The sequence below is a fragment of the Stegostoma tigrinum genome, chromosome 25 (assembly GCF_030684315.1).
Source record: "Stegostoma tigrinum isolate sSteTig4 chromosome 25, sSteTig4.hap1, whole genome shotgun sequence".
Taxonomy (NCBI): domain Eukaryota; kingdom Metazoa; phylum Chordata; class Chondrichthyes; order Orectolobiformes; family Stegostomatidae; genus Stegostoma; species Stegostoma tigrinum.
In genome coordinates, this window is record NC_081378.1 from 11,880,349 (window position 1) to 11,893,341 (window position 12,993).

The 12,993-nt window shown below is 42.0% G+C and overlaps 1 protein-coding gene across 2 annotated transcripts in view; it reads right to left on the reverse strand.

Moving 5' to 3' along the window:
* il15ra (interleukin 15 receptor subunit alpha) overlaps positions 1-12,993 on the reverse strand; it is a 97,887-nt gene that overhangs the window by 21,825 nt on the left and 63,069 nt on the right. For both annotated transcript variants that reach the window (XM_048554537.2, XM_048554538.2), the window contains exons 3-5: positions 4,322-4,429; positions 291-428; positions 13-168 (exon numbers count right to left, since the gene is read on the reverse strand). In XM_048554537.2, coding sequence (XP_048410494.1) covers positions 13-168; positions 291-428; positions 4,322-4,429 — 402 coding nt within the window. The remainder of the gene's footprint in view (positions 1-12; positions 169-290; positions 429-4,321; positions 4,430-12,993) is intronic.

Consider the following 12,993-nt stretch of genomic DNA (forward strand, 5'->3'; position numbering starts at 1 on the left):
ACATCTACTGACCTGTGGTCCCATCAGTACTGTAAGTGACTGTTGTTTCAGCTGTTGCTTTCTGAGTGCTGTCAGGGAGTACTGCTGCTGGAAATTCTGTTTCAGTCATCGAGGAACTTGGAACTGAAGGCCTTACTGCTGTCCATGCTGTAGCTAAGAGTCCCAGTCCTACGTTTTAATTAATATATAAATGGGCAATATTTAGGATAAACTGACATGCAAACAACTTCCATGAAATCTTCAACAGCATTTCATTTTCTAGGCTGCACTTGCCTTAATCAACAACCAACCTGTGGTGTCTGCAATGATTGGAGAGCTGGAAGACGTTTGATTACAGCCTGAAGCTGACTTCGTTGGAGCAGTCACTGTTGCTGACTCTATCGGTGCAGTTAATGTTGTCAATGCTGGAGATAAATAGCTTGCTAGAGCTTCCGTCATATAACAAAGTACAACAATATTTACAGTGAGCTTGTGCTGTTATCTCCGAGAAGGCATTTTCTCTGTAAAATGGAACTCTGCATTGAATGCATAGGATGGATTGCTGTTCAACAGGGATCAGCATTCGCTGGGAAGGCATGGACAGATTTTAATTCAATTTCCATGCTTGTGCTCGCTTGAGGACGTGAATGTGCAGGAGAACGGGATAAGCAGGAAGGCATTGTATAATAACTTACAAAAACTTTTTAGGGGCTTTTTAAAATGGGATTTGGGCATCAATGGCTAGGACAGCATTTATTGCCTATCCCTAATTGCCTGGAGGACAGTTGAAGGTCAAACTGCTGCAGCCTGGAGTTCACATTTAGGCCAGACCAAGTGAGGATGGCAGTATATTAATGAACAAGATTTCTTTTTCCTGACAATCGCCTATGGTTTCATTTGGCCTTTTTTCCCCCTCCCAGATTATTACTGAATTCAAATTTCACTATCTGCCATGGTGGGACTTGAACACACGTCCTCAGAATATTTCCTGGGTCTTTGGAAGTCCATCACATTAAAACACCACCAAGCACAATTATTGCTATGTCAAGTCAATAGCGCAGAAAGAGACCACATAGCCTAACTAGTCCAGCATATGGGCTTCCTCCTCAACCCTTTTCATCTAACCCAGTCATCATACCATTTTATTCTTCTTTTTTATTTATTTGCTCATTCAGCCTCTCCTAAAGTTAACCTGTGCTACTTTTTTCACTTCCTCTATACAGTAGTGAGTTCACTTACCACTTGAGTGAGGATATTTCCCCGGAGTTCTTCACTGGATTTACTATGACTATCTTAAATTTACAGCCTTCTAATCCTGGTCTCCTTGCAAGTTTTCCCCATAAAAGCAAATTACTGCATTTGCTGGAAATCTGAACTGAGCACAGATTAATGGAGCAACTCAACAGGTTTGGCAGCACTTGTGGAGAGAAACAGAATTACTGCTCCGAGTCTTCTTCAGAACAGTTCTGAAGAAGGGTCACTGGACTTAAAACATTAATTTTTTGTGGTTCTGCTTAATGTTTTCACTGTACTGTGGTATGCGTGTGTAGCTGCATGGCAATCTGGGAAGTACAAAATAGGTTGCTTACGAGAAGAAGGGTCACTGCACTCAAAACGTGAACTCTGCTTTCTCTCTACAGACCTGCTGAGTTTCTCTAGCAATTTCTGGTTAGGTTGATCACAAGTTGTTCCCTGTAAGACACCATGTGTATGTGGCTGTGCAAATAATGTAAATGCATTGCACATTTAAATAATCCAGCTGCATAAAACAATAAGAATTTACAGGGAATATTTTATATATTCTTAGCCTAATTTGCATTTTATATGTTGATATATTTCTTTGTATATTCCCTGTGAATTTAATTTTTTACAAAGCCTTAAAAAGTTCCTTCACTCCTTTCCTGACATCTCGTGTCCTACTTTGTTATAATTTCCTTTATTATCTGTGTTTATTAAATCTGGTCTTCATTCTTAGTTTCAATATTACCCTTCTCTCTTCATTCATTTGTCTTTCTTCATTGTTGGCTATTCTTTGAGGAGGACTTAATTTATAATGAATGCTACAGACCACTTATTTCTATACTTTGTTTTAATGATGTTCCATCTTTCCCGCTCTCAAAATAACCTTTGAGTTTCTCTCCCAGTATTCTTCCAATCACATTAAAATGGCCTTTTCTTTCATCTATTACTTTGATACTCTCTAACTTAGGAAGGATATTACTAAGCTAGGGAGAGTTCAGAAGAGATTTATCAGGATGTTGCCAGGTATGGAAGGTTTGAGTTATAAAGAAAAGCTGGGTAGGCTGGGACTTTTTCTCTTGTGCATAAGAGGTTGAGAGATGACCTCACAGAGGTTTATAAAATCGTGAGGGGTGTAGATAGGGTTAATGGTGGGTGTATTTTCCCTAGGGTGGGGAATTTCAAGACTGGGGCATATTTTTAAGGTGAGAGGAGAGCGATTTAAAAAAAACATGAGGGACAAATTCTTTACACAAAGAGTGGTTCATGTGTAGAATGAACTTTCTGAGGAAGTGATGAATGCAGGCACAGTTATGCCATTTAAAAGGTGCTTAGACAAGGGATTATGGACCAGCAGCGGGCAGATGGGGCTAGTTTAGTTTGGGAATATGTTCAGCACAGACTGGCTAGACCAAAGGGTCGGTTTCCATGCTGTATGACTCTATGTCTTCCTTAAACATGATTTAAAAACCTTATTTTGTTATGATCACTATTGTATAGGTGTTCCCCATATATTCACTTCTCTCATCTGCTCTTGTTAACTTACCATGACTAGATCCAGCAGTGCTTCCTCTCTAACCATTATACAGTACTGACCACATGCTGGAAAACTCAATTCTATTGCTTCTATCCCTTACTTCATCTTGTTGGTTTATTTTGGGGCAGTTGAAATCTCATGATTATTATTCAACACTTTTACAACTGATTTCAATTATTTAATCTACTTCATGGAAACATAGAAAATAGGAGCAGAAGTAGGCCATTTGGCCCCTTCAAGCCTGATTGACCACAGCCCTGTACAATTTCAGCAAGACATTTCTTCTCCTGTACTTGAATCCTTTCACTATGAACACAAACATACCAGATGTTTTCTTCACCTGCTTGCTGCATCTGCTGGTGAGGCCACTCAGCGCTGGAAGAGACAGCAATAACCCTCCCACATTTGTTTCAAAACTGTGCTTAGCTGGCAACTGAATTAAAGAGGTATGCAGAGAAGATAGGGCTTGCAAAACAGAGGCTGGCGCACTATCATTGAAGTCCCGGCAATGTTCCTTTTCTTTTACAACCCCTAATTTTTTTATTTGGTAACTATACCCCTCTGGATCCACATTGCTCATTTTCCCCTAGACCAGGTATTTCCTCAGAGATGTTACTGCTCTGAGCACTAATATTTCACTTACTGTGGCAGAAAGCTTGCTTAGCCATGGACACTAGCTGCCTGGCAAATTTATGCCTGCTGACCAGAAACAATCCCAAGGAATGTAACCTCAAAGCGGTAACAACTCAAAGAAAATTTCCAACTATAAACTCAAAATCTTCAATCAATTGTCTGGAAACTTTTTCTTCCCCACCAAAAACCCAACAACCATTACCATTTTTCCAAACTTTCAGCCCTGGTATCTATCTCCTTTCATGGTCAACTGCCTCTGATCCTTCGAGGCCATGTCTATTTATGTTACATGTCCTGGTCTCTCTCTACCAAGGGTGGTATCTCTGTTATGCGAAGACCCTTTATCGCCTGAATTTACTTTTTTATATAGAATCCCTAGAGTGTGGAATCAGGCCCTTCGACCCAACAGGTCCTCACCAAACCTCAGAGCATCCCACCCAGACCTGTCCCCTTGTAACCTACCCAGTCTACACATTCCTGAACACTATGGGCAATTTAGCATGGCCAATCCACCTAGCCTGCACATCTTTGGACTGTGGGAAGAAACCAGAGCACCCAGAGGACACCCACAGAATGTGCCACCTCCACACAGACAGTTGTCCGAGGCTATACTCAAACTCGGGTCCCTGACACTGTGAGGCAGCAGTGCTAATCACTGAGCTACCCATCTGAGAAATTGAATTCCTCCAATACTGCATCAAGGCAGAGTTCACATTTTATAGCTATCCAAGGACATGTCATGTCAACAAAAATTTGGTTCCATATTAAATGCAAGAAGAATAGTATACAAGAAATAGTTTACAGGTAAAATTAACTGATATTTAACATATTAAGGAATTATCTTTTAGTTAAAAATTCACTAAATGCTCCCCACATACTGTTACATTTTTCTCAGAGTTCTCTAATAATTATTTGTGTTAAATAATAGCGCACCTGAGGTGGTTTTAATGTCCATGGTTGATGCAGTGTAGTGGTCAGAAAGTGATCCTGGCGTAGCTGCCGATATTGCTGGGTATACAGATGTTGCCTCTACAGGTGTCGCTGCAAACAGACGACTTTCTAGATTTTCATTCATATAAAACTTGAGTGTCAAACAAACTCAGGCCGCCCATAATTAGCAATGCAGCCTTGCTTTAAAACACTTTGTTAATTTCTTTTAGTTGAAAAAAGTAATAAAACAATAAATTTCCCTTCACTCTTGCAGCCAAATTCCTAGAACAATTTCATACAATCACTACAGCGTGCAAGCAGGCCATTCCGCCCACCAAGTCCACAATGACCCTCCAGACAGCATCCTATCCAGACCCAACTTATCCCTGTAACACTGCACTTACCATGGCTAATTCACCTGGCTTGCACATCCCTGGACACTATGGACAATTTAGCATGGTTAATTCACCTAATCTGCCCATCTTTAGAATGTGGGAGGAAACCAGGGCACCCAGAGGAAACCCATGCAGACATGGGGAGAATGTGCAAACTTCACACAGACAGTCATCTGAAGACAGAATGGAACTCGGGTCCCTGAGGCTGTGAGGCAGCTGTGCTAACCACTGAGCCATCATGCTATCCAAGAGGAATTTATGAATCCACAAAGTTCTGGGGAGGGTGGGGCAGGTAATTTAGTACATGGAGACTGTTGGTATTGCTCCTTGCAAAAAAGTGATGAATGGGAATTTGGACCAATTAAAGAAGTCTGCAATGACTGAAGCCCCTGCAAAAAGAATAGAAATGTCTACAATCATAGCAGAGCACAGAAAAAGATGACTTGGCTCATGAAGACCATGGCTCTGTGCAAGTGAAGCTTATTTAGCCCTAAAGCCCTCTCCCTTTGCTCCAAAGACGTGCAATCATTTTCTCTTTGAATATTGTCCAACACCATTTTGAAAGTACAACTGAATCTGTTTCCACCATAATCTCAGGCAGGACACTCCAGGTCCTAACTACTTCTCTGAAAGAAAGACTTTCCCCAGGTCAACTGTACACTTTTTACTCATATCAGTGATAATGGGAACTGCAGATGCTGGAGAATCCAAGATAATAAAGTGTGGAGCTGGATGAACACAGCAGGCCAAGCAGCATCTCAGGAGCACAAAAGCTGCAGGGTTCCCAGGCGGAATATGAGTTGCTGTTCCTGCAACCTTCGGGTGGCATCATTGTGGCACTGCAGGAGGCCCATGACGGACATGTCATCTAAAGAATGGGATGGGGAGTGGAAATGGTTTGCAACTGGGAGGTGCAGTGGTTTATTGCGAACCAAGCAGAGGTGTTCTGCAAAGCGGTCTCCAAGCCTCTGCTTGGTTTCCTCAATGTAGAGGGAGCCATGCCGGGTACAATGGATACAATATACCACATTGGCAGATGTGCAGGTGAACCTCTGCTTAATGTGGAATGTCATCTTGGGGCCTGGGATAGGGGTGAGGGAGGAGGTGTGGGGGCAAGTGTAGCATTTCCTGCGGTTGCAGGGGAAGGTGCTGGGTGTGGTGGGGTTGGAGGGCAGTGTGGAGCGAACAAGGGAGTCACGGAGAGAGTGGTCTCTCCGGAAAGCAGACAGGGGTGGGGATGGAAAAATGTCTTGGGTGGTGGGGTCGGATTGTAGATGGCGGAAGTGTCGGAGGATGATGTGTTGTACGTACATGGGAACAGCAACTCATATTCCGCCTGGGAACCCTGCAGCCATATGGCATCAATGTGGACTTCACCAGTTTCAAAATCTCCCCTTCCCCTACTGCATCCCTAAACCAGCCCAGTTCATCCCCTCCCCCCACTGCACCACAACCAGCCCAGCTCTTCCCCCCCACCCACTGCATCCCAAAACCAGTCCAACCTGTCTCTTCCTCCCTAACCTGTTCTTCCTCTCACCCATCCCTTCCTCCCACCCCAAGCCGCACCCCCATCTACCTATTAACCTCATCCCACCTCCTTGACCTGTCCGTCTTCCCTGGACTGACCTATCCCCTCCCTACCTCCCCACCTATACTCTCTCCACCTATCTTCTTTTCTCTCCATCTTCGGTCCGCCTCCCCCTCTCTCCCTATTTATTCCAGTTCCCTCTCCCCATCCCCCTCTCTGATGAAGGGTCTAGGCCCGAAACGTCAGCTTTTGTGCTCCTGAGATGCTGCTGGGCCTGCTGTGTTCATCCAGCTTCACACTTTATTATTTTACACTTTTTACTGATCACTTTCAGTCATTGTTCTGTGGTTCTCAACCCTTCTGCCACCAGGAGTACATTGCCCTATCTGGTCAATCTGGATTACTTAGTTAATGTTTTGAGAAGGAAAGTTAATTATGTTAATTGTTATCATGTACATGAGGAGAAACCAGGCAATGGTGTTGCTGCAGCAGCCATTCACAATTAATGTATCCAAACTGAGGAACGGAGCCCCATCTAATGGAACTCGTTGTTTATCGATTAAAGAGCTACCAGTGATTGAAGTACGTGATAGGTTTTGCATCATGCTGTGCAGTTAGGCAAACACATGGACTCAAGCAGATTAATGTTTCAGTTTTATTTCTGCAACTCCCATTTTTGCATCCCACTACTCCCACCTGCTATTTCTCATCCATATGTTGGCCCCTGGTGATAACATCCACAAACACAGCTGATGGCACCTAGCTCTACCTTGTCATCACCTTTCTCAACTTGTCCCATCGTCCTTCCACCTGCCTCTGAATCGGGTGACTTTGTTGACATCCATTAGTGGATGTTTTGAACTTACCTTCAACTAAATATTGGGAAAACTGAAGCTGTCACCATTGGTCATCTTGGCAAGCTCTGATTCCTAGTCATTAACTCTCTCCCTCTTGCTGGCAAGTGTTCGAGATGAAACCAGACTGTACACGATGCTGGTGTCATATCTGATCTTATGATGAGTATCTGATACAGATGGTGACTTCATCAAGATTACTTATTTCTACCTCCATGACATCATCTGGTCATAAGTCTGCCACAGTTCATCTATTGCTGAAATACGTGTCCTTATTTTTGTCCAGAACGACAACTCTAATGTTCTCCTCAGAGATAGCAGGAACTGCCGATGCTGGAGAATCGGAGATAACAAGGTGCAGAGCTGGATGAACACATCAGGCCAGAAGCATCAGAGGAGCTGGCAGGCTAACATTTCTAGTCTGAACCCTTCCTGTTCCTCTGATGCTGCCTGGCCTGCTATGTTCATCCAGCTCTACACCTTGTTATCTCTAATGTTCTCCCGGCTGGTTTCCTACATTCTACTCCATGTAAACTGATCCAAATAAATCTACTGTCCATGTTCTAACTCACACCAAAACCCATTCTCCCGCTATCCCTTTTCTATTGACTTATATTGGATTCTGCTTTAAGAACAGTTGGATTTGAAAACTCTCATCTGTAGTTTCAAATCTCTCCATGGCCTCACCCCTCATCATTGCTGCAATCTCCTCCACCCCATAACTCTCTGAGTTCTTCCCTGTACTTCTGGCTTCTTGAGTATTCCTACTGTTACTGACTTCATCATTGCTGCATCTGCTTTGACTTACCAAGGCCTAAGCTCTGAAATTTCCTTTCAAAGTATCTTTACCTCTTTTCTTGTCCTTTAAGGCACTCCTTAAAACCAACTCCTTTGACCAAGCTTATGGTCAGCTGGCCTAATATCTCAATGTGTGGCCCAGTGTCATATTTTGACAGATAAAACATTCTTCTGAAGCGCCTCGAGACATTGTATTAAGCTAAAGCTGCTAAGTAATTCCTAGTTGTTGTTGCAAAACGGTAATTTTCATGGTCTAAAAGATCAGAAGTACTGCAAAGCTGCTCCCAAACTGCCCAAGTAAGACCAGGAAATTCCAGACAAAAGGTTAAAGGGAAGAGGTGGAAGACAGGCAAGGTGTACCGCAGTGACATCCTAGCACAAGTAGGATAAACTCAGAATATTGCATCAGGATAAATCAGTGAAAAGCTAAGTTTAAAAGCAAGCCTGTTAGAAAAAATTGGACAAGCAACATTTGCAATGATAACCAGGCAATATTTTTAGGGAGATTTCACTTGTGGGAGAACCTAGGACTAGGGTCACTGTTTCAAAATAAGGGGTTGCCCAATTAAGATAGAGATGGCGAGGATTTTTTTTTTGCTCACACAGGGTTGTGTGCCTTTGGAACTCATTTCTTCAACAGGCAGTAGAAGTAGAGTCTTTAGCTATTCAAGTCCGAGGTAGACAGATTCCCAAAAAGCCAGGGCTGACAGGTTATTTGGGCTCAACGGATATGTGAGCCTGTCAGATCAGCCCTGATCTTACTGAATGGTGAAGCAGGCTTGAGGGTTGACTTGTCTACTCCTGCTCCTAATTCATCTGTAAGCTTGATCGAATATTTTTTCCATACCTTTTCTGGTGGATTCGACACTTCAATAGCTAACTTTATGTAATATTTTGTAATATTTAAGCGCTGCCTTCTGCTGGAAGACTACCATTCTGAACAACAGGTCATTCCATCCATAATCTGCATTGGGTAACAACTTGCAAAGTCCAACAGGGTACATGTAAATAACAGATGCTGATGATATGCAGTGTACTCAGTGCAGAAAACAATTTCTGCACATACCAGACATATTTTAGCCTCATTATATTTCTTGTTCAAATCTAAATGTGTGCAGTAACATTTTGGGGCAATGACATACTTAAAATACCTCTTCCAGTGCTCTGGCTTGCCCGTAAAAGTTCACATACGGCATAATTTCATCAATATATCTGTCAAAGACATGTCTCTGGTTTCACTCCTAGTTTCAGGCTTCAGCCACTGTCTTTCTGGTTTTTCTCACTTGCAAAGACTGGGCCACACACTTCCATGGAATCGGTGCACACAGTGGACAAAGCACTGCAGTGGATTTGCAATGCCTGCTGTGCGATGGTTGACCAGGAGATTTCCTTATGCTTACCACTTGTCATCAGGAACATCGGAAGGATTTACAGGTTAATACTCAACCTGGTTGCTGACATTACAAACACATTCCATAGCCAACAGGTCTTGGAGTGAACCCTGAATTCAAGAGTTTCTGGATCAGGGGTCAGGGTTCTACCCCTGTGTCATAAGACCTACACAGCCACTAATAGACAATGAATAACACATGAAATTTTACGTATCATTTATACAATTATTATAAAGTTATAGCAATCAATAATATGCAATCTTTATCTCATAATGTAATGGTGTTTAACTTGCATTTTGATATGGATCATTGAATGATATAGCACAGAAAAAAACCTCTTGGCTCATGTTTACTGTACCAGTTTTTTGAAAGAATCAGTGCCAGTCATCTTCTCATTCCCATCAATATTATTCCCTCTTACAAGTATTTATGCAATTTTCTTTCTTAAAATGAGTTACCATTGAATCTATCCTTTTTAAACAGCATCTTCCAGATCATTAACAATTCCTAATGTTTGGTTTCAATCTGGATTTAACCTTTAAGTGAGATAGCCAATATTAGCTAAGAAATGGATAAAAGAACAGTCAGCAGAAGGTGGTGAAGTGGAATGTGAGAATTGCAGCATTTATAGCACGGAAGAAAGTCATTCAGCCTGTTGAGTCTTTGCTGATCCTCTATCCTGTCAGCCCCATTCCTCCGATTTACCCTGTAGTTCTTCAACTTTACTTTCTTCAAGCACCCATTCCATTTCTTTCCATTATTATTAATTGTCTCTGCTCCCATCATCCTAACGGGCATCAAATCCTGGGTCAACAGCATTCGCTGCACAAAAAGTCTTCCTCACACTCCTCCTGCATCACGTGGTCAACATCTTCATGCCATCTTTCCTTGTCCTCGTAATAGGTCATCAACATGCCTATTTCACATTCCAATCGATGGATTTTCTTCCCATTTGCTTCAAGAATGGGTCATTGACTGAAAGATTAACTCTTTTTCCTCTCTACATGGATATTACTGCAGCTGCTATTTATTGCAAGTAATTTTTTGCTTTTATTCCAAGACTGACGCTTACAATTTCTAAACTGGTGGCAGAGTGCACACGTATGTCAATTTACTGACATCTTTCCAAGAAGATTAACAGCACAAAGGAATCCAGACTATTGACTATGAATCTCAGGTACTTAAAATTACAGATAAAAACTTGTCCTTCCCTTTTTCATCTTTAGGCTTCCCTATTGTTTCAATTTGAATTATTCCTCGAGGAATGGAATTCCTAACTGGCAAAATTATGATCATTACATCCATCCCATCTCCCATTAGGAAGAACAAAGTTTTTTCATTCTATCTTTTCCCACGTTCCTCTAAACCTCTCAGTTTTGATTTGGAACTGGGTTATTATGAAAATTAAATTGTAAGCGGGTACATCTACATTAGATCCTTTTCAGTTGCTACATGTACCAGAGTCCATGTTGACAATGCCCTGTCTAGATCTGAGTTAATGTGATAGAATACAAAAGATTTACCAAACTGAAGAATTACTGCAATGGTTATAATGTTTCTAGGCCTGGATCATAATTAAAAATCAGAAACATAATCAAAGACCCCTCCTACCCCAGACACAATCTCTTCTACCCTCTTCTGTTGGGCAGAAGATATAAAAGATTGTGCGAACAGATTCAAGAACAGTTTCTTCTGTGCTGTTATCAGACTTTTGAATGGACCTCATTAATGTTGATCTCTCTCTATCTTCCCAGTAGCTGTAACACTGTATCCTGCACTCTGTTCTGTTACCCCGATGTACTTGTATAGTACAATCTGCCTGTAAAGAACCTAAGACAACACTTTTCACTGTATCAGAGATAATGGGAACTGCAGATACTGGAGAATCCGAGGTAACAAAGTGTGGAGCTGGATGAACACAGCAGGCCTAAGTAGCATCTTAGGAGCACAAAAGCTGCTTGGCCTGCTGTGTTCATACAGCTCCATACGTCGTTATCTCTACTTTTCACTGAAACTCGGTAGATGTGACAGTAATAAATCAAATCAAAAATGTCAACCGTGTTCTGTTAACACTGCAGCTGAAGAGGCTGCCCTTCCTGCACGTGCAATTGCAGTGCCCCATTGACAAGGAAGTGAGCGTCAGTGGGTGCTGATATATGCACCGTAGTAACAGCAGGGGCAGAAGAAACTGCGCATGTGCTGGCAGACAGAGTCTGGTAATGCAGTTCCTGTCAGAGGGTAGAATTATAGTGTCTTTTTCTTTCCCAGACAGCATACCACAAACTTCCTCTCAACCCTTGATCTCCAACGACTCAACAGTCAGAGTCTAGACACAGCTGTACTCATTTTTTTAAGGAGGCTGATTAATTATTACTTTAAAGGGAAAGTACAGGCTTGCCATAAATCTATGAATGCTAGCTGCAATGGTTTTTCACTGGTGCGGTCAATACACTTGGGGGAGAGCCTCTTTCACATTTAGTATTCATTGTTTTTCCTTTTGACCTTACAATTCCTGTGCCAGGAGCCTCAGTCTGATCTCAATTGCCTTCTCACATTAGTAACATAGTGAGACAGACAAAGCATGACCTTGCATCATGCCTAATTTTACCCAAAACAGTCCACCAATGACTACACCTTGAGGGTACAGCTCCATTTCAGATTCATCAGGAGGCTCTCTTGGCGTCACCCTTGTCATTAATCGATCTGAAGGACTTACAGCTTGCTAAGTCCTGGAGTGGGATTCAAGATGTGGGCCTCAGGCTAAGTGTCGAGTGGTCAATGACACGGGTCCTCCCTCTGAGAACATCAACAACCACCCAATGTCTACTGACCAGGTATCTATAAGCAGACCCACCAAACTGTCCACTCATAAGACTACAAGACTGGTTGATTTTTAGCCATTTTTAATTATTGATTCATTTGTCAGTGTCCAACAACAGCTCCTATTACTCACAGTTGTGAAGAAAGTGAGGAGAATAAAAACAGTCATTTGGCAGGACAGAATATGATCATTGCAGCAACAAAAAACACATTTTGTGAAGCTTATTGTCTTGCATTCATAAGAAATTTCACAAGAATATTAACTGGGGCTAAACCAACATGTATATTGTTTGAGAGGAGTGTACTCTCAGCACCTTCTTAAATGTTGGTTTCCTCTTGAATTGGTATTCTTGCAAAATGTCCTAATGAGTGCAAGACAAAAAGCTTTGATGTGATATGCTTTTTTAAAGTAATACACAAGGCTAAATATACTAAAAAAATTTCCATGCAGCTGGAGATAATTACTTTTCAAATCAGTTATATTTTCTGACTTGTTTGGAAATACTGTGACACATCTCTAGGGCAGGTGGGACTTGAACACAGGCCTTCTAGGCATGAGGTAGGAAGGCTACCACTATGTTTCAACAACCTCTCGCTACCTTTTAAATACAGGGGTTGGGGGAGAAATTGAACCTGGGCCATTATATCCAGAGGAGGATTAGCCTACTTCGGTAAGCCATTCAGACCGCTGAAAGGGTGAGATTGTAGTCTGTCCAAAAGGACACATTCTGTAGGGCATTCTTATCATGGGCCACTGATATGGAGGAGAACATCCTTAGGAAATCAGATATAGGTCTAACCTTCTGTTGCACTTGAGTTTTGGACAAAATATATGGGTTTGGGTATTTTTGAGGGTTCAGTTCCTTGGAATGATCACTGCGCTGAATAC